The sequence below is a fragment of the Somniosus microcephalus genome, chromosome 30, assembly GCF_052327205.1.
Source record: "Somniosus microcephalus isolate GS21.2 chromosome 30, FLI_Smic_1.0, whole genome shotgun sequence".
NCBI classification, from domain to species: Eukaryota; Metazoa; Chordata; class Chondrichthyes; order Squaliformes; family Somniosidae; genus Somniosus; species Somniosus microcephalus.
This window is the reverse complement of record NC_141016.1, coordinates 2,659,416-2,682,753: the sequence shown is the minus strand read 5'-3', so window position 1 is coordinate 2,682,753 and position 23,338 is coordinate 2,659,416. Positions and strand designations below refer to the sequence as shown.

At 47.1% G+C, this 23,338-nt stretch overlaps 1 protein-coding gene across 1 annotated transcript in view; it reads left to right on the top strand.

Annotated features, from left to right (window-relative positions):
• The window catches only part of xpo7 (exportin 7), a 120,555-nt gene that overhangs the window by 75,888 nt on the left and 21,329 nt on the right, over nucleotides 1-23,338 (top strand). The window contains exons 8-18 of the mRNA XM_085970895.1: nucleotides 4,865-4,938; nucleotides 8,010-8,129; nucleotides 9,066-9,212; nucleotides 10,729-10,901; nucleotides 11,422-11,615; nucleotides 12,155-12,260; nucleotides 12,979-13,114; nucleotides 15,548-15,621; nucleotides 17,885-17,968; nucleotides 21,849-21,909; nucleotides 22,300-22,408. Of these exons, the coding sequence (XP_085827021.1) occupies nucleotides 4,865-4,938; nucleotides 8,010-8,129; nucleotides 9,066-9,212; nucleotides 10,729-10,901; nucleotides 11,422-11,615; nucleotides 12,155-12,260; nucleotides 12,979-13,114; nucleotides 15,548-15,621; nucleotides 17,885-17,968; nucleotides 21,849-21,909; nucleotides 22,300-22,408 (1,278 nt within the window). The remainder of the gene's footprint in view (nucleotides 1-4,864; nucleotides 4,939-8,009; nucleotides 8,130-9,065; nucleotides 9,213-10,728; nucleotides 10,902-11,421; nucleotides 11,616-12,154; nucleotides 12,261-12,978; nucleotides 13,115-15,547; nucleotides 15,622-17,884; nucleotides 17,969-21,848; nucleotides 21,910-22,299; nucleotides 22,409-23,338) is intronic.

The window sequence follows — 23,338 nt, the reverse complement described above, 5'->3', positions numbered from 1 at the left end:
AAGTCCTTACGTCTCCTTTTTACATTTCTAAAAAGTTCAGGCCCTTACACACGGGCAAACCTGTCAAAAAGAAGGAAGTTCAACGCGTGCGCGCACGTGTTGGACCTCTGAACCCCTTGGAGGAAATGCCGGTTTCCCGCGCATGCGCTGTGCATGCTGAAATCCGGCACTTCCAACGGGCCCACGCGTGAGTACCCCGTCCGTACTCACGCGTTGGGACCGGAATTACTGGGCCATTCAGTGACTTGGCCTCCACAGCCTTCTGTGGTAGAGAATTCCACAGGTTCACCACCCTCTGAGTGAAGAAATTTCTCCTCATCTCAGTCCTAAATGTCCTACCCCTTATCCTGAGACTGACCCCCTCGTTCTAGACCCCCCAGCCAGGGGAAACATCCTCCCTGCATCCAGTCTGTCTAGCCCTGTCAGAATTTTATACATTTCAATGAGATCCCCTCTCATTCTTCTAAACTCTAGTGAATACAGGCCTAGTCGACCCAATCTCTCCTCATACGACAGTCCTGCCGTACCAGGAACCAGTCTGGTGAACCTTCGCTGCACTCCCTCTGTGGTAAGTATATCCTTTCTTAGGTAAGGAGACTAAAACTGCACACAGTACTCCAGGTGTGGTCTCACCAAGGCCCTGTATAACTGTAGTAAGACATCCTTGCTCCTGTCCTCAAATCTTCTTGCAATGAAGGCCAACACACCATTTGCCTTCCTAACTGCTTGCTGCACCTGCATGTTTGCTTTCAGTGACTGGTGTACAAGGACACCCTGGTCCCTCTACATCAACATTTCCCAGTCTATCACTATTTAAATAATACTCTCTGTTTCTGTTTTTCCTACCGAAGTGGATAACTTCACATTTATCCACATTATACTGCATCTGCCATGTATTTGCCCACTCACTCAACGGTTGCGAGTTAAGAGTTGGGAGAGAGTGCGAACTGCAACAGCCCCTTTAAACATAACAACTCTATATCCTAAACAGAACAAGTAGACTCACTGGCATCGTGCATTTAGGAGAATGATCCTTTAATAAGTTCAGAAGGAATTGTTGAACATTGAGACTGAGACAAACAATCATTTGACAGGAAACAATTCTTGTGGTTTTGTGGTTACTGAATAAGTTATATTCTATTTTTATTACAGGGAATTCTGTGACTTTTATCAGTGATTTGGGTTTATATTCTGTAACTAGGCCCATTTCCCCCCCGTTAAAAAAAGCAAATGAGTGCCTTTGGTACTCGCGTAATGTTGAATGACTGTTGTGCTCAGAGGAAGTTTTGTTTTTGTGGGCCATGTTAACCTCAAATGTGTAAAAAGGTTATTACTTAACAAAAGAATGGCTTCATCTGTTAAATAAGGAAGAACGCTAAGTTTGACTCCATGAAATGAACTGGGATGTGCAGTGCAGTTGTAAAATTATTTGGTCACCTCTAATTATAATGACTAACACAGAATCATGGTTTTTGGCATTTCATCATTCTGCAACTTAACTTCTCATTTGGGATGCGTTTCTCACACACTGATCGAGGGATTGGCTCGACCTGCCGTGCCTTCCTTTATTGCTGCACAGGGAGTGGGATGTTACAATGCACAGTGGAGATATCGAATGCCCGTTAACCGAGAGCTTAACTGGCAGACTCGCAGCACAGTTACAAGTGCAGCGTCAGCGCGGAATAGCTTTGGCTTTGCACCACCCCACACTAAACTTGCGGAGTGTAAATCAAGCGTTGAGGCCCAAACTGGCTCCGAAGGATAGTGGGACCGCCCCCGCCGAGAGTCTCACTCCGCTCCAGTCCCGTGTCATGTTGGGCGCTGACTCTGGATTCAGGCTTCATTTGCACTATAACTGGAGCGAAGTGGACCCACTTCACACTGATGCTCCTGTTACAGTGAAAATGCAACCTGAATTAATCTGCTTATTGAGTTGCTCTTTACCTGAGATTTATTGATGTACTGCGGACTGAATGGGGAAACCCCGAAATTATTACACTTTTGTTCTTTAATCCCATTTTATGCAGTGATTCTCGTCAATGCTCATTAACCAAAACAAGCCAGGGGAGCTGTGCTAAAGTGTCCATCCCTGAGCAGGAAGACCTGAGGGGTCAGGCTAAGTCCTGGTCTTTATCCGGTTAGCTTAACTCAGTTGGGATGCTCCATTTGGCCTCGATACATTTCTGTACGGCGTGTCGACACTTGCAGGGGTATCCCTCACACAGTACAATGTGAGAATTACTCCATCGGTATCCAGTCTGTTCGCCCTCCTGCCATCTGGGAGACGCTACGGATGCATTCGCACCCGTACGACCAGATTTAGAAACAGCTTCTTTCCCAGGGCTGTCATCCTACTGAACTCCACAAATAAACTCTAAAGCCTGCACATCTGCCAATGCACTTTATTATGGTTATGTTTATGTTAATGTATTACAAGCCAAATGTATGTTGAATGTTTAAATGTCTTAATCTAAATGTACACTCTCGGGAGCTGCAAGCCTACATTTCGTTGTACTGCACTTGTGCACTAACAATGACAATAAAAGTTGATTTGATTTGATTTGATTTGAGAGGGGGGGAAATGTTTGATTTCAGTCACCATAGAATCAGCTACAGCTTTTTAACCTTTTACTAAAAACCTGAATTGTTTCTTTTTTCCAAAAGTCTGCACTGCAGGTCACAAACATTAGTAAGCTACAGCTTTTATAGAATGATGCAACCATGGGACCTCCTATATGTATAATACAGTCAGAACAAGCTGTCATCATGAAGTTGCTGTGGAAAGTTGCCTAGAACTTCCAATCCGTTGTCTAACTTCCTAGTGCTGTCGTTGTAGCAACCGCTATGATGATGGTGCTTTTAAAATGGCTGGCAGTATCGCCGTGCTGAGATTTACTAATGTCAGACTTGCAGAGGAGGTGCTTCATCTGACGATGCAGCGTAATTGGCTGGAAATGTTGTTTGCACGTGTCAGATGAGCCGAGTTGCAAAGTGATGTTCCAGAAAGAGCACTTGTTCAAGGGTAGAGTTCCAGGAGAAGTGGCAGGTGTGAAACGCGATTCAGCCCCGGCGGTGAAGGACGTACTGGGATATCTTTCCATGAAAATCAGAAGGCATCTTCTGACAGATGGTCACACTAGCATTTGAAATGCTTCCTTTCGGCTTGATAAATGCATCATTTTCTATTTAGATCTGAAGGCAAAAGACCAGAAGAGCTGGGAATGCACAGCGGCAGCCGGAAAGAGAAAGTACGGGCTAGCGTTTCAGGTGCGGAGCCTTCAGAACTGAAAACTAGGTGAGCATTTGGTGGGACAGGAGGAAGGAAAGGAGAGCGTGGAAGAGCCAGTAGATCTCATCAACAGATACAGTACCTGCTGTTTCTTTCCCGCTCCCCCGTTTGCCCCCCCAACCCTACTAAATGCTTGCTTACCTTTCAGTTGTGACTAAGGGCCCACACTCCGAACGTTAGCCTATCATTTCTCCTCATGGAAAATTCAAGCCCTGCTGTGCATTTCCAGCATTTGTAGTTTCTTTTTATCTGTGTATTTGTTTTTCCCCCAAAGTGTCATCTTCTCTCAGTAGTTGGACTCTTGTCTCTGAGACTTGAGCGCAAATTCCAAACTGACACTCCCAGTGCAGTACTGAGGGAGTGCTGCACCGTCCGAGGTGCCGTTTTATGGATGAGACATCGAACCCAGGCCCCCATCTGTCCTCTCAGATGAACGTAAAACATCCCACGGCACTATCCGAAAAGAGCAGGGGCGTTCTCCTGCATTTCTGGCCAACAGTGCTCCCTCGGTCAACATTGCCAAAAGCAGATTCACTGAAGATTTATCTTGTTTGCTCTGTGTGGGAACTTGCTGTGTGCCAAGTGGCTGCTGCGTTTGCCTACACGCCAATGGTGACTGTGCTTCCGAAGTAATTCATTGGCTGTGACTCGAATGGGGCATTTTGCGGGTGTGATGCGACACTGCATGAATACAAGTTCGTTTTTAAAAATGTCTCCCTTTCATTTGGACCTGTAGTTTTATGAATGAACGAGAGCTTTATTATTGTATATAATTTTAAAACAATTGCAAAGAAGGGGCCTGTCCCAAACTTAATATTAGGAACATAGGAACAGGTGTAGGCCATTAGGCCCCTCGAGCCATTCAGTGAGATCATGGCTGACCTGCGACCTAACTCCCTATTCTCGCCTTTTGCCCATATTCCTTAATACCTTTGGTTAACAAAAATCTATCAATCTCAGTTTTAAAATTAACGACCCAGCATCAATTGTCATTTGTGGAAGAGAGTTCCAAACTTCTACCACCCTTTGTGTGTAGATGTGTTTCCTAATTTCACTCCTGAAAGGTCTGGCTCTAATTTTTAGACGATGCCCCCTAGTCCCAGACTCCCCAACCAGCGGGAATAGCTTCTCTCTATCTACCCTGTCTGTTCCCCTTAATATCTTGAAAGCTTCGATCAGATCAGCCCTTAACCTTCTAAATTGCAGGGAATACAACCTCAATTTGTGTGATATTGTTGGCAAATCTTTCACTAAACACGGGTCAGTGGGAGAAGAGATCAGCTTGTCTGCTGTTGTTTGAAGGAGTGACTTCACCTGGTGACGCAGTCGAAAACTTTTAATGTAACGCTCTTTGTGCCCAGATACTTCACTGAAAATGTGAAGCGAGGAGCAAGTGTGTATGAGCGACTGTTCCAATGAGCAGGGGGCTTGTCAGTTGGCAGCTACTGTGCTCCATGTACATTTAACAAGGGGGCGATACTCAGCTGGGCTTCAAACAGTTTCAGCATTTTGTTTTCTCCTTTTCTTTCACTGCTTCATGACTGCCGAGTTAAACCCTCCACTTTCTTTCAACAGCTTTCCTGGACTCATCAACCCTGCAGTTGTTTTTCGACTTGTACCATTCCATCCCTCCATCACTGTCCCCTCTGGTGAGTTGCACTTCCGTTTATCAGAGTCCTGAGATATAAAGGAGCTCGACCGATGTGAGATAGCGAAGAGTGGGCTGTTGGAATTTCAAGTTCTCATGGCGATTTTCCCCACCCCACATCTCGTGTCACGGATAGAGGGTGACTGTCTGTTGAGCTTTTTCTCCTCATGGGCCACACAGATGTATACCATGGAAACTCAGGAACCACGCGCAAAGTTTAAGTCCTATGTTCCCATTAATTTGCAGGTACAGGTATTAAAAGATCTTGGTGTTCTTATTTAATATTTACCCACCAATGATGTAATAGCATTAAAAACAGCCCTCTCCAAACCTCTCAGCCTAAAAAAAATCAAACCAGGCAACCCAGCAAGTAGATATAAGAGCAGACAGGACTCAATTGCATGAACTTTGAGGACCAGAATGCCCTTGGCTCAGGGTCCTGTACATTAGAGGGAACATAGGAACAGGAGGAGGCCATTCAGCCCCTCGAACCTGTTCCCCCATTCAGTTAGATCATGGCTGATCTGGAGCTGAACTCCATCCACTCACTTTGGTTCGGTAACCCTTTAAACCTTTGCCTAACAAAACTCTTGTCAATCTCAGTTTTGAAATTTTCAATTGGCTCCTTGGCCTGAACAGCCTTTTGTGGGAGTAAGTTCCAGATTTCCACCACCCTTTGTGTGAAGAAGTGCTTCCTAACATCACCCCTGAACGGCCTGGCTCTAATTTTAAGGTTCTGCCCCCTTGTTCTGGACCTCCCCCACCAGAGGAAATCGTTTCTCTCTCTCCACCCTCTCGAATCCTCTAATCATCTTAAACACCTCGATTAGATCACCCCTTAGGGAAGCTGCAGCTTTAAATTGTCCCATAAAAGGGATTGTATTTGCATTTTCACTTCTCATTCCTGCCACTGCCCTGACCAACATTCTCCCCCACCCCTCAACTCCCCCACTCACCGAATGAGAGATCAAAAAAAAACCCAGACTAACTGAAACTCAGAATAAGCAGGTTGATATGAAGAGCGAGCTTGATGGTGGTTTCCTCCATTTCCTGGTACAATAACAGGTCGAGCTGATTATCTCTGTTTGATTATCGGTTCTGCTGTTGTTTCAGCTGCTGCCTTGTTCTCTTGCAGCTTATGAAAGTTAGTGCGCACTGCTCCTGGATCACCCCGGAGAGCAAAGATAATCCCCCGGCTTCTTGTTAACCTGCTCCAAATAACCCTTCTCCCCTGTCCCCTTCACGCACATCTCCAACAAGTGCAAGGAGCTCGTGGACTTCTCACAGAATCTCACAGAAACCCCACAGTGCAGATAGAGGCCATTTCGGCCCATCGAGCCTGCACCGACACATATCCCACCCGATTCCCGTAACCCCTACACCAACACATATCCCACCCTATCCCCGTAACCCCATGTATTTAATCCCCCTAACACTAAGGGTCAATTTATCATGGCCAATCAACCTAACCTGCACATCTTTGGACTGTGGGAGGAAACCGGAGCACCCGGAGGAAACCCACGCAAACACGGGGAGAATGTGCAAACTCCACACAGACAGTCACCCGAGGCCGGATTCGAACCCGGGTCCCTGGCGCTGTGAGGCAACAGTGCTAACCACTATGCCACCGTGCTGCTCTCTGTCAAGATTGAGACTGAGACCAAGATTCAGACCATCCGTTCAGCTGGCTCCACTGCTTCCCCCCCCTTCCCTTGTCCACCAAACTAAACCTCCCCCAGGGTTCCCCTCTGCCCTAGCCCTGAGTTTCCTCTCTCCCCTCATACCCTTTCTGAGCTCATCTTGTCCGTGAGACCCATCTCCCGCTCTCGCGACCTTTTCCCACCCAACTTCTCTTCCTGGCTCCCCTGCTAGCTGGAACTCTATATGGTTCCCTCTCCTCCAGCACCCCGCGCCCCCACACAAAAGAAATCACCCTGAATGCCTCTGTCCGAGTAGACCACGAGAGATCTGCTCGTAATATATTAAAAATCTTGCTTTCAGCGTGTGCTTTCTGTAAGTGTTACACTAGTTTCCTGTCACGCTTTTCCCGTCACACATCAGGTATCCCCTCGCTTACCAAGACCAATACTTTGGTAGATGCTGGTGGCCAATAGTTAAAGTATGCATTATGTCAGTCCCCTAATGGATAGATCTGTTCGCCTGTAAAAGATCCCGTATTAATAATTTGGCAACGATTCTCAACAGGGCTGTGTACTTTAATAATATATACTGTAATCATTTTTACTTGAATAAATTCCTTTCCTTTCCAAACCCAATGTATCCTAGAGGTGCCCTCATTCCCAAACTGACGAGGCGAAGGATGTGCTGGCACTACTCTGTTTCAAGGTGATTGGCACTTTTCAGAGTACGTGATTCAGCACTGAGGTGACTTTGAATGGTCACAAAGCTCAGGAGGTGGCACTAGTGCCAATGCTGGTCGGTGTAAGGCTTGAGTGAGAGAGTTCCCGTCCCTGCATTGGGAATGGGTTGTAGTAGGAAAACTAAAATCGCATTTGCCACTTGAATAGCTGCACATAGAATCATACAGCAAAGAAGGAGACCATCGGCCCATCATGCCTGTGCCGGCTCTTTGAAAGAGCCGTCCAATTAATCCCACTCCCCCTTGTTCTTTCCCCATAGCCCTGCAAATTTCTCCTTTTCAAGTATTTATCCCTTTTGAAAGTTACTATTAAATCTGCTTCCACTACCCTTTCAGGCAGTGCATTCCAGATCACAACTCGCTGCGTAAAAACAATTCTCCTCATTTCCCCCCTGGATTTTTTGCCAATTATTTTAAATCTGTGTCCTCTGGTAACTGACCCTTCTGCCAGTGGAAACAGCTTCTCCCTGTATTAAAACCCCTCATAATTTTGAACACCTCTAACACATGAGCGATGTATGAGCACAGTCGTTTCTCAGTCGCCACCAGTGCTGTGAAATCTCCCCTACAGTGCAAGTGGGATGGACCCTCGAGCACCGGGAGTCTCAGCACACACGAGAATCACTTCAGGCAAAGGCAGCTCCATATTGTGTCGAGCTCCGATTACTGACCCTCGCTTTTTTTCCATCCAGGTGTTATCTTGTTTAGTACAGATTGCTTCGGTCCGGAGATCGCTATTTAACAATGCAGAAAGAGCAAAGTTCCTATCTCACTTAGTGGATGGAGTGAAGAGGATATTGGAAAACCCACAGGTAATGAACGCCTAAACTGAGGATTTCGTAACACACTGGTGGGGTGGAGTTGAAGCATCAAAGGGATTCTTGTTTAAATTTTCTTTTCAGCGTGAAATCCCAGGATGGCCTGTTTGTGAACTGCATTGAATTACTTAAACAACGGTTCATGAGACAGTAGTTCATGACTGCAGCCACAGCTGCCCCAGATGGTGAGTCTCATTCTTGGTTGGGGCGCTTCAAGAATGGTGGTTGAACTTCTTTTCCTCCTCGAGAAGAAAGGGGAACTAAGTGGAAGAGCCATTGTGGGCCCTGCCTGTGGACCTCCCAGATATTAGTCACAGAAAGGTGTTGGCAAAGCCCTGAAAACAGGAGGCCTTTCACCCAGTGAGTTGTGGTATTGGTAGAAACGGGAGGGAAAAAAACAAATCTGGGTTTACATCCTAGGCACTGAAGCAATCAAATATGTAAAAACATAAGAAATAGGAGTCGGCCACACGGCCCCTCGAGCCTGCTCCACCATTCAATAAGATTATGGCTGATCTTCTACCTCAACTCCACCTTCCCGCCCTAATAAGAACATCAGCAATAATGTATGGGTTCTATTCACATTTGTGTTCCTCTATAACCATTTTGGCTTTTTACCTCAGAATGGCTTGTGTCTATGTGTCTGTCCTTTCTTATTCTCATGTGTGTCTCTTGTACTTTCATTCAGTGATTCTAAATACAGACTCTCTCAATATCCAGTCATTAATGAAATCATTTTGGTCTTGATTTATGGCCTTGGGTACTTTTACTCCATTAAAGGCGCTACACAAATGCAAGTTCCTGTTGTTGAATTCTATGAACCTTGATAAGTAGCTGTAAACTGTTGCCTGGACTCTCGGGCTGGTGCTTCTTGCTGATGTTTCCAGCTGTTTCAAGCACAAACATGTAAAACAAACGCTCCTTTTGCAGAGCTTGTCCGACCCGAACAATTACCACGAGTTCTGCAGGTTATTGGCTCGACTGAAGAGTAACTACCAGCTGGGAGAGCTGGTAAAAGTGGAAAACTACCCCGAGGTCATCCGGCTGGTGGCCAATTTCACTGTGACCAGCCTTCAGGTACAAATCCCAACTATCTTACTGTAGAAGTTTACTGAAGTACATTTCCTGTACAGAGCAGGTGACTGACGGTAGACGCACGCTTGGAGTGGCTGCTGTGGTTGACAGTGCGGTCCCTGCCTACAATTGGCACTAGTTTTGGGTAGGCTGGTGTTTGTGGTTTACAGAACCATTGGGTTGGCAGTCTACAGTTGTCAGTATCTTCGGGTGGGCTAATGGTCGACAGTCGGCAGTATCTTCAGGTGGGCTAATGGTCTACAGTTGGCAGTATCTTCAGGTGGGCTAATGGTCGACAGTTGGCTGTATTGTCAGGTGGGCTAATGGTCTACAGTTGTCAGTATCTTCAGGTGGGCTAATGGTCGACAGTTGGCAGTATCTTCAGGTGGGCTAATGGTCTACAGATGGCAGTATCTTCAGGTGGGCTAATGGTCTACAGATGGCAGTATCTTCAGGTGGGCTAATGGTCTACAGATGGCAGTATCTTCAGGTGGGCTAATGGTCTACAGATGGCAGTATCTTCAGGTGGGCTAATGGTCTACAGTTGGTAGTATCTTCAGGTGGGCTAATGGTCGACAGTTGTCAGTATCTTCAGGTGGGCTAATGGTCGACAGTTGTCAGTATCTTCAGGTGGGCTAATGGTCTACAGATGGCAGTATCTTCAGGTGGGCTAATGGTCTACAGTTGGTAGTATCTTCAGGTGGGCTAATGGTCGACAGTTGTCAGTATTGTCAGGTGGGCTAATGGTCGACAGTTGGCAGTATCTTCAGGTGGGCTAATGGTCGACAGTTGTCAGTATCTTTAGGTGGGCTAATGGTCTACAGGTGGCAGTATCTTCAGGTGGGCTAATGGTCGACAGATGGCAGTATCTTCAGGTGGGCTAATGGTCTACAGTTGGCAGTATCTTCAGGTGGGCTAATGGTCGACAGTTGGCAGTATCTTCGGGTGGGCTAATGGTCGACAGTTGGCAGTATCTTCAGGTGGGCTAATGGTCTACAGATGGCAGTATCTTCAGGTGGGCTAATGGTCTACAGATGGCAGTATGTTCAGGTGGGCTAATGGTCGACAGTTGGTAGTATCTTCAGGTGGGCTAATGGTCGACAGTTGGCTGTGTCTTTGGGTTGTAGTGTACATTTGGTGTTAGAATTTGGAGTTCCAGTCACTACACTAAAGGTGCAGAATTGAGTTGGTGGAAGGTCGAGTTAAGGACATTTGAAGGGGCTGCTGGAGAAAGCTTAAGGAAATAAAAATAAAATGTATGGTCTTGTAAGACTGGGTTGGGATGCAATATTTGGGTGAACCAGTATAGTATTTGACCCATGTTTTACCTGGCCAGAGGTGTTCAGCGTTATATTGTGTAGCAATCTGTCTTGATTCGCCAACATATTTACCTTCAGTTTTGGTGTACACTATTCAACGTACCAGAAAGGTGCGTAGACAGCTGTTGGCTTCATCCTTTGGTAACTGTAAAAGTGAATGTCTTTTTATGGTTCTCTCTCTTGTTTCATTTTTCCTGTAGCACTGGGAGTTTGCCCCTAACAGTGTGCACTACCTGCTGAGTTTGTGGCAGCGCTTGGCTGCCTCTGTACCATATGTCAAAGCCACGGAGCCGCACATGTTGGAGACGTATACGCCCGAAGTCACCAAAGCTTACATCACCTCCAGACTAGAATCTATTCACATCATTTTGAGGTACGGTGACAATTGTATACTGGGTTAATCTGATCCCGCCGAAGTGAAAACCAACCTGTGGTAATTAAAAGAAATGGCGATGTGTGTATATAGTCAACATCACTGTTTATATTTGAGGTAGATTTAGAAATTAGGTGTAAAAAAAAATCCAGTACAGGAAAGTTTTTTTATCCGGCACCAACGGTACCGGCGTGGTGCCGGTTTATCAAAAAGTCCGGATTACGAGAGCTCCGTACACAGCAACAAATCCAGGCTTCCCTGTTGCTTAGCAACAGGTGCAGGAACCCCGGCCACAGACCAAGCATCCCTGTTGCTTAGCAACAAGTGCACGAACCCCAGTTACACAGCCACAGATCCAGGAACGGCCACTAATATGAAGTAAAACTTACCTGAACCTACTCCTGAATTTTGCCGGTTAACAGAGATTTCCGGTTATTTAGGTGCCGGTAAATCGAGAGTTTCCTGTAGCAAGAAAATGATTGCTTGGAGCTCGAGTTGAGCAGGTGTTTGTTGTCCTTAGGGACGGTTTGGAAGACCCTCTGGATGACACTGGCCTCGTTCAGCAGCAGCTGGACCAGCTGTCCACCATCGGGCGCTGTGAGTACGAGAAGACCTGTGCTCTGTTGGTGCAGCTCTTCGATCAGTCGGCACAAACCTACCAGGAGCTGTTGCAGAGTGCGAACGCCAGCGCCATGGACATCGCTGTACAGGAAGGTAAGGAAGGAATGGAGAGCAGCAGCAGAGCTGGCCAAGCACCCTGCAATACTCATCTTTGGTTTGCTCTTTCTGATGACCGAGGGCCCTGCGTGATCTCAGTGTGATTTCAATGGGTTATTGTGTCTAATGTATCTTTACATGTTATTAAAAATCTTGTGTCAGGCATGCACAAACCTTCTTGTTGCCATGAACTTTGGTCAAGCTTTCCTGTCAACCTTTACCATTGTGAATTGCTATGTCAACGTACTCCATTCAATTTTACTGTCACAATGTGGTTGCCGGCTCTGGCCGCTAGGTGGCTCTGTGGAGCAAGTTTCCAAAGTGCCTCCCAATGCCGTCGCCATCTTGTATATTGAAAAAAAAACTACATTCATTACCTGATACATGGGCAATCTGGCAAGCAATTTACAGTACTAGTAATATTAAAAGGATCTGTTTTACAAGAGGCCCGCAGTCAGGGAATGAGTAGTGTGCACATGATCTATATTAAGTGATAAATTACTGATGGATTAATTAATACAGTGTTTTTCGCACAGGTCGTTTGACATGGCTGGTGTACATCATCGGGGCAGTGATTGGGGGCCGAGTTTCCTTTGCCAGTACAGACGAACAGGATTCAATGGATGGGGAGCTGGTTTGCCGGTGAGTGCGAAATTGCCAGTTACATCTGCCGCCGAGGCTGCAAGGCTGTGGAGTTTGCGCCCACAATCGTGCCACGCAGCAAGCTCCAATCGTTTCGGGACAGAGGAGCAAAGCAGCTGAGGGGCGACTCTGTGATACGTATTAATTCATTGTGGAAATTATTCAACGTGACAAGTCGCCTCGCTAAAAGCTTCTTGCTTCCAAGCGACTTCCTTTTGCTTTCTACTGTTCGTCGCTCAAGTTAATGGCCAACGCTACAGGGCCTTGGAGAGCGATCCTAATTATAGGGGAGAATTTCCACTGGCGTACAAATTGGGAGATTGTGCTGACGCACCATAATGATCTATATTTTATTACATTTGTAGCAGACTCCGGTTTGATTGGCGCTTCACTGGTTAAGTGCTGTTTGGTAGCTCCAACAATAAAGTTGCTGATTTGAGTCTCCACGTTCCAACGTTATGGAGTGGAGGTGGCTGGTTATATCTAACCCGCCACATCACCACCAATCCTGTCGACCGATGATACTTGTACTTTGACCTTTGTATGAAGTGAGACGCGAGTGTGTAGGTAAGAGTTTGGAGATGGCGGGGTAATGATCATGACGGTGATGAATGAATTCTTCAGACACTCCCCCGATACAGAGCTAGCTCAGAGACTGTTTACTGGTGGCAGTGTGCACTGGGGAGATCTGACTCTACATTTTTTGGGTTCTTCGCAGTGTTTTGCAACTGATGAACCTGACTGACTCCCGACTAGCTCAGGCAGGCAACGAGAAGCTGGAACTGGCCATGCTCAGCTTCTTCGAGCAGTTTCGGAAGATTTATATCGGCGATCAGGTCCAAAAGTCCTCCAAGGTAAAAGGGGCTGAAGTTAATTTGTCTTTTCCTGCTTTATCTGTTTCCTTTCATTGTTTTCCACTTGGAATTTCTAAAAAAAATAATTGTTTCAATTGCCTTTTGTGGTTGGCTGGAGAATAACACGGCAGTAACTTCTGCTGACTGCCGGCGTAGCCTTGCATTGAAATAAAAGCTGCATTTTATATCACGCAAGAAATAGGAGCAGGAGTCGGCCCTTCGAGCCTGCTCCGCCATTCAACAAGATCATGGCTGATCTTCGACCTCATCTCCACTTTCCCGCACTATCCCCATTTCCCTTGAGCCCCTTAGGATCCAAAAACCTGTCGATCTGTCTTAAGTATATTCAACAACTGATCATCCACAGCCCACTGGGGCAGAGAATTCCAAAGATTCACCACCCTCTGAGTGAAGAAATTCCTCCTCATCTCAGTCCTAAATGGCCGACCCCTTATCCTGAGACTGTGACCCCTAGTTCTAGACTCCCCAGCCAGGGGGAAACCTCCTCCCTGCAACTACCTTGTCCAGCCCCTTAAGAATTTTATACCTTTCAATGAGATCACTTCTCATTCTTCTAACGACTATGGGCCCATTTTACTAAATCTTTCCTCATAGGACAACCCCCTCATCCCAGGAATCAGTCTGGTGAACCTTCATTGCACCGCCTCGGAGGCAAGTATGTCCTTCCTTCGGTACGGAGACCAGAACTGTACACAGTACAGAATGACCTGAAAAAAAGAAAACTTGCATGTGTCTTAATCACATCTCTCAGATGTGCCAAAAATACTTCACGGCCAGTGAATTACTTCTCAAGTGCAGTCACCTGCTGTTATGTAGGGAAATGCAACAGGCAGTTTGAGCTCAGCAAGATCCCACAAGCGGCAAATAAAGCGAGTGGCCTTTTATCATTTTATTTTTTGGGTGGTGTTGGTTGTGGGTCAGGACACTGGGAGAGCTCGCTGCTCCTCTACAAGCAATGCTGCTGGATTTTTAACATTCAACTGTGCAGATATCAGTTTCACATTTCATCCAAATGGTGGCACCTCTCGACAGTGCAGCACCTCAGTAAGCCACTGTGAGATTATGAGCTCAGTTGCAATGAATGGGTAAGCGTTGTGACCAGGAATTACTACAGAAAGTAGGAAGTGTGATCCAAGAGTAATGTATGTAAGGGGATCAACAGACAGCTCAGCAACCAGTTTGGTCGGCAGTGGAATCCTGTTGTATGTTACAGGTTATGATCAACAAGGGGGATTATTGCAGTACTCAAGTGTGGGCAGCTTTCTACTAGATTCACACAGGATTCCCTGACTAGTGATCAGGAGCAGAAACTCTTCCCCCTTACTCAAGGGCACAGAGGTCGCTGTCGTACCCTCACTGCCTGCCTGGCTAATACTGGCACATAACACACAGAGCAGGGATTGAGGTTGGGGTGTTGTTGGTGGGTGGGACTCAGTACCGCACAGAAACGTTTAGCCATCGAGCATCAGTTGGGACTTGAGGAGTAGCAACCAACCCCACCGAGAACTCGTTGAACTGTTCATTCATTTTGTTGCTGTTTATGGGATCTTGCTGTGCCAAATTAACCGTCACTGCGCTTTCAAAGTGGATGTGCAGCGCTTTGGGATGTTTGAGAGACATGATAATCTGCTATGTAAGTGTAAGCCTTTCTATAATTTTCATTAATATATTCACTATTGAGTTCAGCCTTTCTGCAGTGTAACAGATGAAAGTATTGCATTTCAATAAGAAGTTAAGCTTATGATTAAGGTTTTTTTTCAGTTGTGAAGCTGCATTTTGAAGATGATTTCACTATCCATATTTCACAGTTCTGCAGTAGCTGCTCATCAGCACTTACACTGCACGATTAATAGAGTTAATGTTCCTGAGCAGCTTAGCTTGTTGGTTTATCCATCAGGCAGCTGAAGAGGCCGGTCACGGGAGAGACAGCCTTTGTACTACGCTCCCTTTTAACTGTCGGCTTGGCTCAGCCAGTGGCACTCTCGCCTCTTGAGTCAGAATGTTCCGCATTCATGGCTCACTCCAGGGACTTGAGCACATGACCCTAGGCTGACACTCCAGTGCTGTACTTGGGGAGTGCTGCGCTGTTAGGAGTCCCAGCTTTCGATGAGACGTGAAACCGAGGTCCTGTCTCACTGTTCAAGTGAATATAAAAGATCCCACGGCACTATTCGAACAAGAGCAGGGGGTTCTCCCAGTGTCTTGGCCAACATTTACACCTCAATCAGCAGCACGAAGACTAATTCACTGATTATTCATCTCATTGCTGTTTGTGGGACTTTGCTGTGCGTATTTGCATTGGCTGCCACGTTTGCCTGCACAGCAGCACTTCATTGGCTGTGAAGCGCTTTGGGTTTTCCCAGTGGTTAGTGCCTTTGGCTACTAATGAATGTTACCTTTTTTCCTGTACAGTTGTATCGCAGGCTGTCGGAGGTCTTGGGGCTGAATGATGAGACAATGGTCCTGAGTGTTTTCATCGGAAAGATGTGAGTGTACGCGCACAGGTGGTTAAGACAGCCTTTGCTTATGACAGTTGCAGAACCAGCTGGTGCAACAGCAGGCTATGGATGAGGAGATGAGATTTAGACCAATGATTTCCCCACGTAGCTAGTCCAAGGTCTTGACTGTTGTGTAGGTGGACACCCGGTAGCAGATAGACAGTTTGCAGACAGATAAAATAGTGTTCGATTCCCCCCGAGACCCTCGGAGCGGTTGATTATGAACATCACTGGCACTGAGATTATAGGTGTAAGTTGGCAGGGAGCGGCCCCCTGGCTTGGGGAGGGATCAGCCTATGCTTCCAAAACTCCCATTTACACTAGAGCTGTAATTGGGTGCACGTCTAATCCCCACTCGTGTCCACAGCATCTGAAAGATTACTTCGTGTTCTGGGTGAAGACGTTGTCAGACACTCCGTTCTGATCAACGCTCTCACCGGAAGCGTTAACCTGTCTTTTCAGCTGCTGGTGGGCTTACTGTACACTTCCAGCATTTGCTGTCGAGATTTATTCCAAGCGGGGAGAGAAAGAAACACTTGATGCTGAATGAAAACTGTACAGATACGGGGCAACAGTTTCTAACCCGTCTCCTGGTGCAAGGGCACGGTTATACTGTAAGCACTGAGAGAATTTGCTGAAGCTCGAGCGGTGCCTACCGGACTGGCTTCTACTCAGGCCCTTTAACACTGTTACCTTGCAAAGGAGCTGCTTCCTGACATGTAAATGGAGACACGAGTGGGAATAACCCATTGAGAACCGTTAAGCGTTTCAGTGCAGAAATCCTAACCTCATAAAGTTGCCTATTCTATTTAAGTTGCTGGCTGACGGCTACATAACAATTGAAGCTATAAGCAGCATTCGGAAATTTGCTTTGTGACTCTGAAGTTTTATACGTTATTTTCCACTTCCGAGCTCAGGGTTTTCAGACTTACCCTGTTCAGCTGAAGCAGTTTAATGACAATATTTAGGGGATTCAACCTTGGGCCCACTGTTGTGGTCACCGAACCTGCCTTTAGTTGTGGCCTGTCATGGAGCCATCAGCTCACGAGTGGAACTGCATTACTCAGACCTCTAGTGGCCGATTAAAACTTGCAGAATCCTGTGCTGTACATTGCACAGAGTGTGGCTCTGAGTTCTGGCATCTCAGCCCTGAAAGACCAGGCAACTCGCTCCTGTTTGTACTCAGATTTCTCATTCGCTGGTTTGACCTGCTCGAAATTTCTGAAGGTTCGGAAAAGGGCCGCTGTTGCCTCTTTGGTGGATAGATCCTACATCAGAACAGCGGGATCTGTCAGCATCGGCAACTTGAGCTATATGGCAGGTAACGGGGTCATGAATTCAGACTTTATGGGGGCAATTAAACCTCACTCACCTGGCGGGAATCCGATGGACACAACGCTGGTTACACCCTGCCTGATTTTACACTCTTGAAGTCAGTGGACAGTAATATCTGTCGGGGTTTAAATCCAGCTTTCCAGCAACTTAAAATTGCCCCCTATATGCCACTCCTCAGGCTCCATAGTAGCCCATGAAGATGAGCTCGGGTACTTCTATCAGTAAGGCACCCTCATCTCTTGGACGGGGCAGGTGGACTCTATGCCAGGCGGTCCAGCATACACCAACCGCAGGCTTGGCACAGATTCTCCCTCCTCTTACCATCCAGCAGGTAGAATCAAGGGTGATCTCAGTTTATTTTTTTAAGTGGCACGTGTCGTGTGCCGTATCAGTTACGAAGGGCAAAACTAATAATGCCAACAACAAAAAATCCAACGCGTCTCACATGAAACCCAATTCCACCTCAGGAAAGGACCAGATGGTTTGTGCCAGAAAGTGATGTTGAGCACGTGTGGGGATATATTTGCACAGAGGTGCCCTGCTTGAAAGGGTTAAATGTAAGTGGGTCAGCCCACCTCCCTCCATCTAGCATTGGAAGCTCCGGTACTGAACTTAGATTGATTATTCTGTATCAGAACACCAAGCAACTCCCTCCAATTACCATGTGTACTTGTATCTAGGCCACCCTTGCACTCCCAAATTTAAACCGGATTTTTTCCCCACTTCAAAATATATTTGAGTAAATCCGGTAATCCATCTGGTGCCCAGTGCATATTTCTCTCTCTTTTCAAACAATGCAGTAACTCTTGAATTTGTTTTTGATGAGTAAGCTGGAGCTTTTCTGCTGAGCTTTGAACGCAAGGATGGATGTTTTGGTTTTCGACTTTTAACCATTGATTCTCTGATCACCAACCAGAATCACCAACCTGAAGTACTGGGGAAGATGTGAGCCAATCACCTCAAAGACACTGCAGCTCCTGAATGACCTCTCCATTGGATATCCTTTGATCAAAAAAAAAATCCACTGGATCACCCAAACGGTGACGGTTGATTAGCTTCCTGAAGCCCAAGGTGAAGGGTCAAGGCCCACTGTGCTGGTTTGAACAGCGTGAGGATGCAGGGCGGAGGAAGAGTAGGATGGGATATGTGCAGTTTAACAGTACCGTTCAGAGCAGTAACAATTAAATAGCAGCGAGAAAGAGGAGCGTCAGAGAAAGGTTGGAGGGTAGAGGTGAGGCAAGTAGTCTGTGTTTAACACTAAGTTTGAGGAACATAACTGCATGCAAACTTTAAGGAAAATGATTAACACTAGAAAAATAGATGGTCTAATAGAGTACTTTGAAAAGCAGTCAGGTCATTGAACAGCAGCAGTGTCAATCACTGAGTGCTAGTGTATAACATTGGGTCTGCGTATAAACCTGTGTTCAAAAGAGACCTGCGTTACTGGTTATTGTGAGATGATGGAGAAAGCCACAGCCCTCGCTTCCGACCATAAATATACCCAGAATCGTCGTGTCAGCGCTGACTTAAGTTGGAAACCAATTGAAAACTTTTTTTTAAAGTGATCTTTTGGCAAGACCAATTTTGCTCATTTAGTCCATATGTGACTTACCTGGATTTTAAAATAGTTTTATTGAAGCTGTAAGCAAGACTCGGAAGGAGTAACCGGTGGAAAAGTATAAAATAAGCAATTTGTCTCACTTATGTGTAAAAATAAACATTAAGGACCAACCGTTGGATGTATTCAGGAGGGCTGAAGGGAAGTGCAAGAAAGTGGTGTTTGCCTCTGCTTTATAGACCCCTGTGGAGAGCTGGGACCAGTGAGAACTTGGGTTTCAATCAGCCTGTCCCTGGCCGGGAGGCCTTCAGGTTCCAGAGCATCTCAGCTGTGGGCAGTGTGGTGTAAAATCCTCACTGGTTTGGTGGTGCAGCACAGTGCTGGAATGCTGGCTGGTCAGTCATGTGTCCCTCTAGCGCAGTGGGCCGCAAGGGCAGTAACTGGAAGCCATGCTCCTCCCCAAAGGCAAAGGGACAGTATAATTCATCCCGAAACTGTCTCAAACGGCTCCCAGCTGCCAAATGCAAAGGCTTGTAGGGCAACCCCTCTGGTGACTGGAGTTTTGGACTCATAGGCCTAGAAATTCGGTGGGGTTAGCGCCCAATTAGAGGCGTTAGAGGGTCTTGCGCCGGAATTATAGCTGGTAACGAAATTGCGTTGGGCCCTACCATCGGCGTTAGCCGGTAGCGCTGCGCCGGCACCGATGACGTCATCGGTGTGCGCAGCGTCCCGGTTGCCGTGGTAACCCGGCCCCAAGCCCAAATTCAGTTGCGGCCGCCTCGCCCGTGGCAGCCGCAACCAACGATTGTTGAAAGGGATGTTACACACCTTTGCGCCGACGCATAAAGGTGGAGCGGCGGCCGGCCGCTTTCCCGGCGGCCGCCTGCCCGCACCTCCCTCCCCGGACTCCTCCACCACCCCCCCGCGGCACTGATGTGTGTGGCCCGCGAGCCCGGCTCTTCCCCGAGGTGCCGGGCTCATTTGTCTGGCGAATCGACCGGCCAGCGGTCGGCTGCAGGCAGCTCCTCCTTAACAGAAGGAGGAGGCCTGCAGTACCCCAGCCTGCCGCACCGCCTCGGGTGCCGCAGCGGGGGATTAGCGCCTCAAAACTGCACTGAACGCCCATAGTGAGGCGCTAAAACCCTCCATTAGCGCCCGCCGCCGTCTGGGCCCGGGGCAACCGAATTTTCGTCGGGCGCAGCGGCATTAACGCCGGCGCAAAATTCCGGGCGCTAAAGCCCTGGCGGACCCACAACCGAATTTCTAGGCCATAGAGTCATAGAGTTTTACAGCACAGAAAGAGGCCCTTCGGCCCATCGTGTCTGCGCCGCCCATCCATCCCTGTCCAGTCTAATCCCATTTTCCAGCATTTGGTCCATAGCCTTGTATGCAATGGCATTTCAAGTGCTCATACAAATGCTTCTTGAATGTTGTGAGGGTTCCTGCCTCTACCACCCTTTTAGGCATTGAGTTCCACATTCCAACCACCCTCTGGGTGAAAAAGTTCCTCCTCAAATCCCCTCTAAATCTCCTGCCCCTTACCCTGAATCTATGCCCCCTTGTTATTGACCCCCCTACTAAGGGGAAAAGTTCCTCTTTATCTACCCTATCTATGCCCCTCATCATTTTGTACACCTCAATCAGGTCCCCCCTCAGCCTTCTTTGCTCCAAGGAAAACAACCCCAGCCTGTTTAGTCTTTCTTCATAGCTGAGGCGCTCCATCCCAGGTAACATCCTGGTGAATCTTCTCTGCACCCTCTCCAAAGCAATCACATCCTTCCTATAGTGAGGCGACCAGAACTGCACACAGTACTCCAGCTGTGGCCTCACTAGCGTTTTGTACAGCTCCATCATAACCTCCCTGCTCTTATATTCTATGCCTCGGCTAATGAAGGCAAGTATCCCATATGCCTTTTTAACCACCTTATCTACCTGTTCCGCTGCCTTCAGGGATCTATGTACATGTACACCAAGGTCCCTCTGACCCTCTGTACTTCCTAGGGTCCTACCACTCATTGTGTATTCCCTTGCCTTATTTGTCCGACCAAAATGCATCACCTCGCACTTTTCAGGGTTAAATTCCATTTGCCACTTTTCCGCCCATCTGACCAACCCGTTTATATCGTCCTGTAGCCTGAGGCTTTCCTCCTCGCAACTTACCACCCCACCAATTTTCGTGTCATCTGCGAACTTACTGATCATACCTTTTACATTCTCATCCAAATCATTTATGTAGATCACAAACAACAAGGGACCCAGCACCGATCCCTGAGGTACCCCACTGGACACAGGCTTCCAGTCACAAAAGCAACCTTCGACCATCACCCTCTGCCTCCTGCCACTCAGCCAGTTTAGGATCCAACGCGCCAAGGCACCCTGGATCCCATGGGCTCTTACCTTCTTGACCAGTCTCCTATGCGGGACTTTGTCAAAAGCTTTACTGAAGTCCATGTAAACCACATCCACAGCATTTCCCTCATCCACCCCCCTAGTCACCCCCTCGAAAAATTCAATCAGATTTGTCAGACATGATTTACCCTTGACAAAGCCATGCTGACTATCCCCGATTAATCCTTGCCTCTCCAAGTGGAGACTAATTTTGTCCCTCAGAATCTTTTCCAATAATTTCCCTACCACAGATGTTAGACTCACTGGCCTGTAATTCCCTGGTTTATCCCTGCTACCCTTCTTGAATAATGGTACTACATTAGCTGTTCTCCAGTCTTCTGGTACATCCCCTGTGGCCAGAGAGGTTCTGAAAATTTGTGTCAGAGCCCCTGCAATCTCCTCCTTTGCCTCCCACAGCAGCCTGGGATACATCTCGTCCGGGCCTGGGGATTTATCCACTTTTTGGCCTGCTAAAACCGCTAGCACCTCCTCCCTCTCGATGCTAATATGTTCAAGTATGTCACAGTCCCCTTGCCCGATTTCTATGTCTGCATCGTCTTTCTCCATAGTGAACACAGATGCAAAAAATTCATTTAAAACCCCGCCTACATCATCTGGCTCTACACACAGATTGCCACTTTGGTCCCTAATGGGCCCTACCCTTTCCCTGGTTATCCTCTTGCCCTTAATATACTTATAAAACATCTTAGGATTTTCCTTTATTTTGCTCGCCAGTGTTATTTCATGGCCCCTCCTCGCCCTCCTAATTTCTTTTTTAAGTATGCCCCTGCACTTTTTATACTCCTCTAGGGCTTCTTCCGTCTTTAGTCTTTTGTAACTGGATGGAAGAGGAGCAAACACAACAGGGAGTGAGGGAAGGTATTTGAATGATGCCACTGGTAGTTTGTTATCCTTGACTCTCTCTCTCTACATACAGCAGCGTGAGGAAGCTGGTGAAACTCACTGCTGTTCAGTTCATGCTGAACAATCACACAGTAAGTACCTCGTACCTCTCATTTTGCTCTCACCCCTTCAGCCTGCACTTCACTCCCTCGGAGAAATATACAGGCGATGCGCTAAATCGGTTTCAGGTGGATGCGTTGATTGCTGATAAAGGATAAACACTCTGACGCAGTTGGTGGTGATATCACCTTTCCAAACATTGCTCCATCAGAAATAGCGTGGTTTCAAGCTGACTACAGCAAAGATGCACTAACTAACGTACAATCACAAACTGTAAAACCTCTGGTGAATTTCTTTTTGTAATTAAGATTTTCAAGGGTTTGAAATACATTCTGGAGATGGCCTTTATGCAGTGTATTGTGTATATTTATTAATTACCAGACAACGAGCGAGTAATCTTGTGTTGCACCTTGAATTGACAGAGCGAGCACTTTTCATTCCTGGGCATCAATAACCAATCAAACCTGAGTGACATGCGTTGCCGTACGACCTTCTACACAGCACTTGGACGATTGCTTATGGTTGATCTAGGTATGCAAGAACTGCAAAACGTCAGAGCAATGATTTACCCATTGTTTGTCAATTTGTACATACGTATATAACCACAAGCAGTGATAGAGCATGGCTGGAGATCCAGGGTGTTTCATACTACAGTTCACTCAGCTTAAAGGACCCATGTTCTCCAAACCTACTGGGACCGTAAAATGGTGATACAGGAAACTCTTTTTTTATCTGGCACCGGCGTGGTGCCGGTTGATCAAAAAGTCCGGATCACAGAGAGGTATACTTACCAAGGTACGAGAGCTCCGTACACGGCCACAGGTGCAGGAGCCCCGGTTACACGGCACTTGTGCAGGAGTCCCGGTTACACGGCTACAGATCCAGGAGCCCCGGTTACACGGCCACAGGTGCAGGAACCCCGGTTACACGGCCACAGGTGCAGGAACCCCGGTTACACGGCCACTAATATATAGTAAAACTTACCTGAACCTACTCCTGAATTTTGCCGGTTAAGAGAGATTTCCGGATATTTAGGTGCCGGTAAAAGCGAGTTTCCTGTATTCTGTAACCAGTGCTTACTACACTGCCTGATATCTACTATAGCTGCTTGCAGTTCTACAGCTTCGTGCGTACAGAAACCATCTCAAAGCACTTAGCAAGGTACATTCTATGTATTCAGCGGTTAGTTGGGAGCGTTAGTCAGAGAGTCGGGGCTACAATGCCCTGTTTCTGATCCACACACCCTCCGAATGTGGCTTCCCAGCTGGGATTGTAGAACTTAGCCTTTCATTTAGGAGGGGCTGGGGGCACAGTCAAAAGAGAATGATTTCGAGGAGGTTTTTGTAAGCAGAAAGGAAGGTGGCAAGGCAGAGGGAACTGGGCGGGGGCTGCAGTGGTTGAACGAACAGCCACGAAATGGTAGAGCAGGGGGAACTGCGGAGGTGGTCCAGTGTTAGGAGT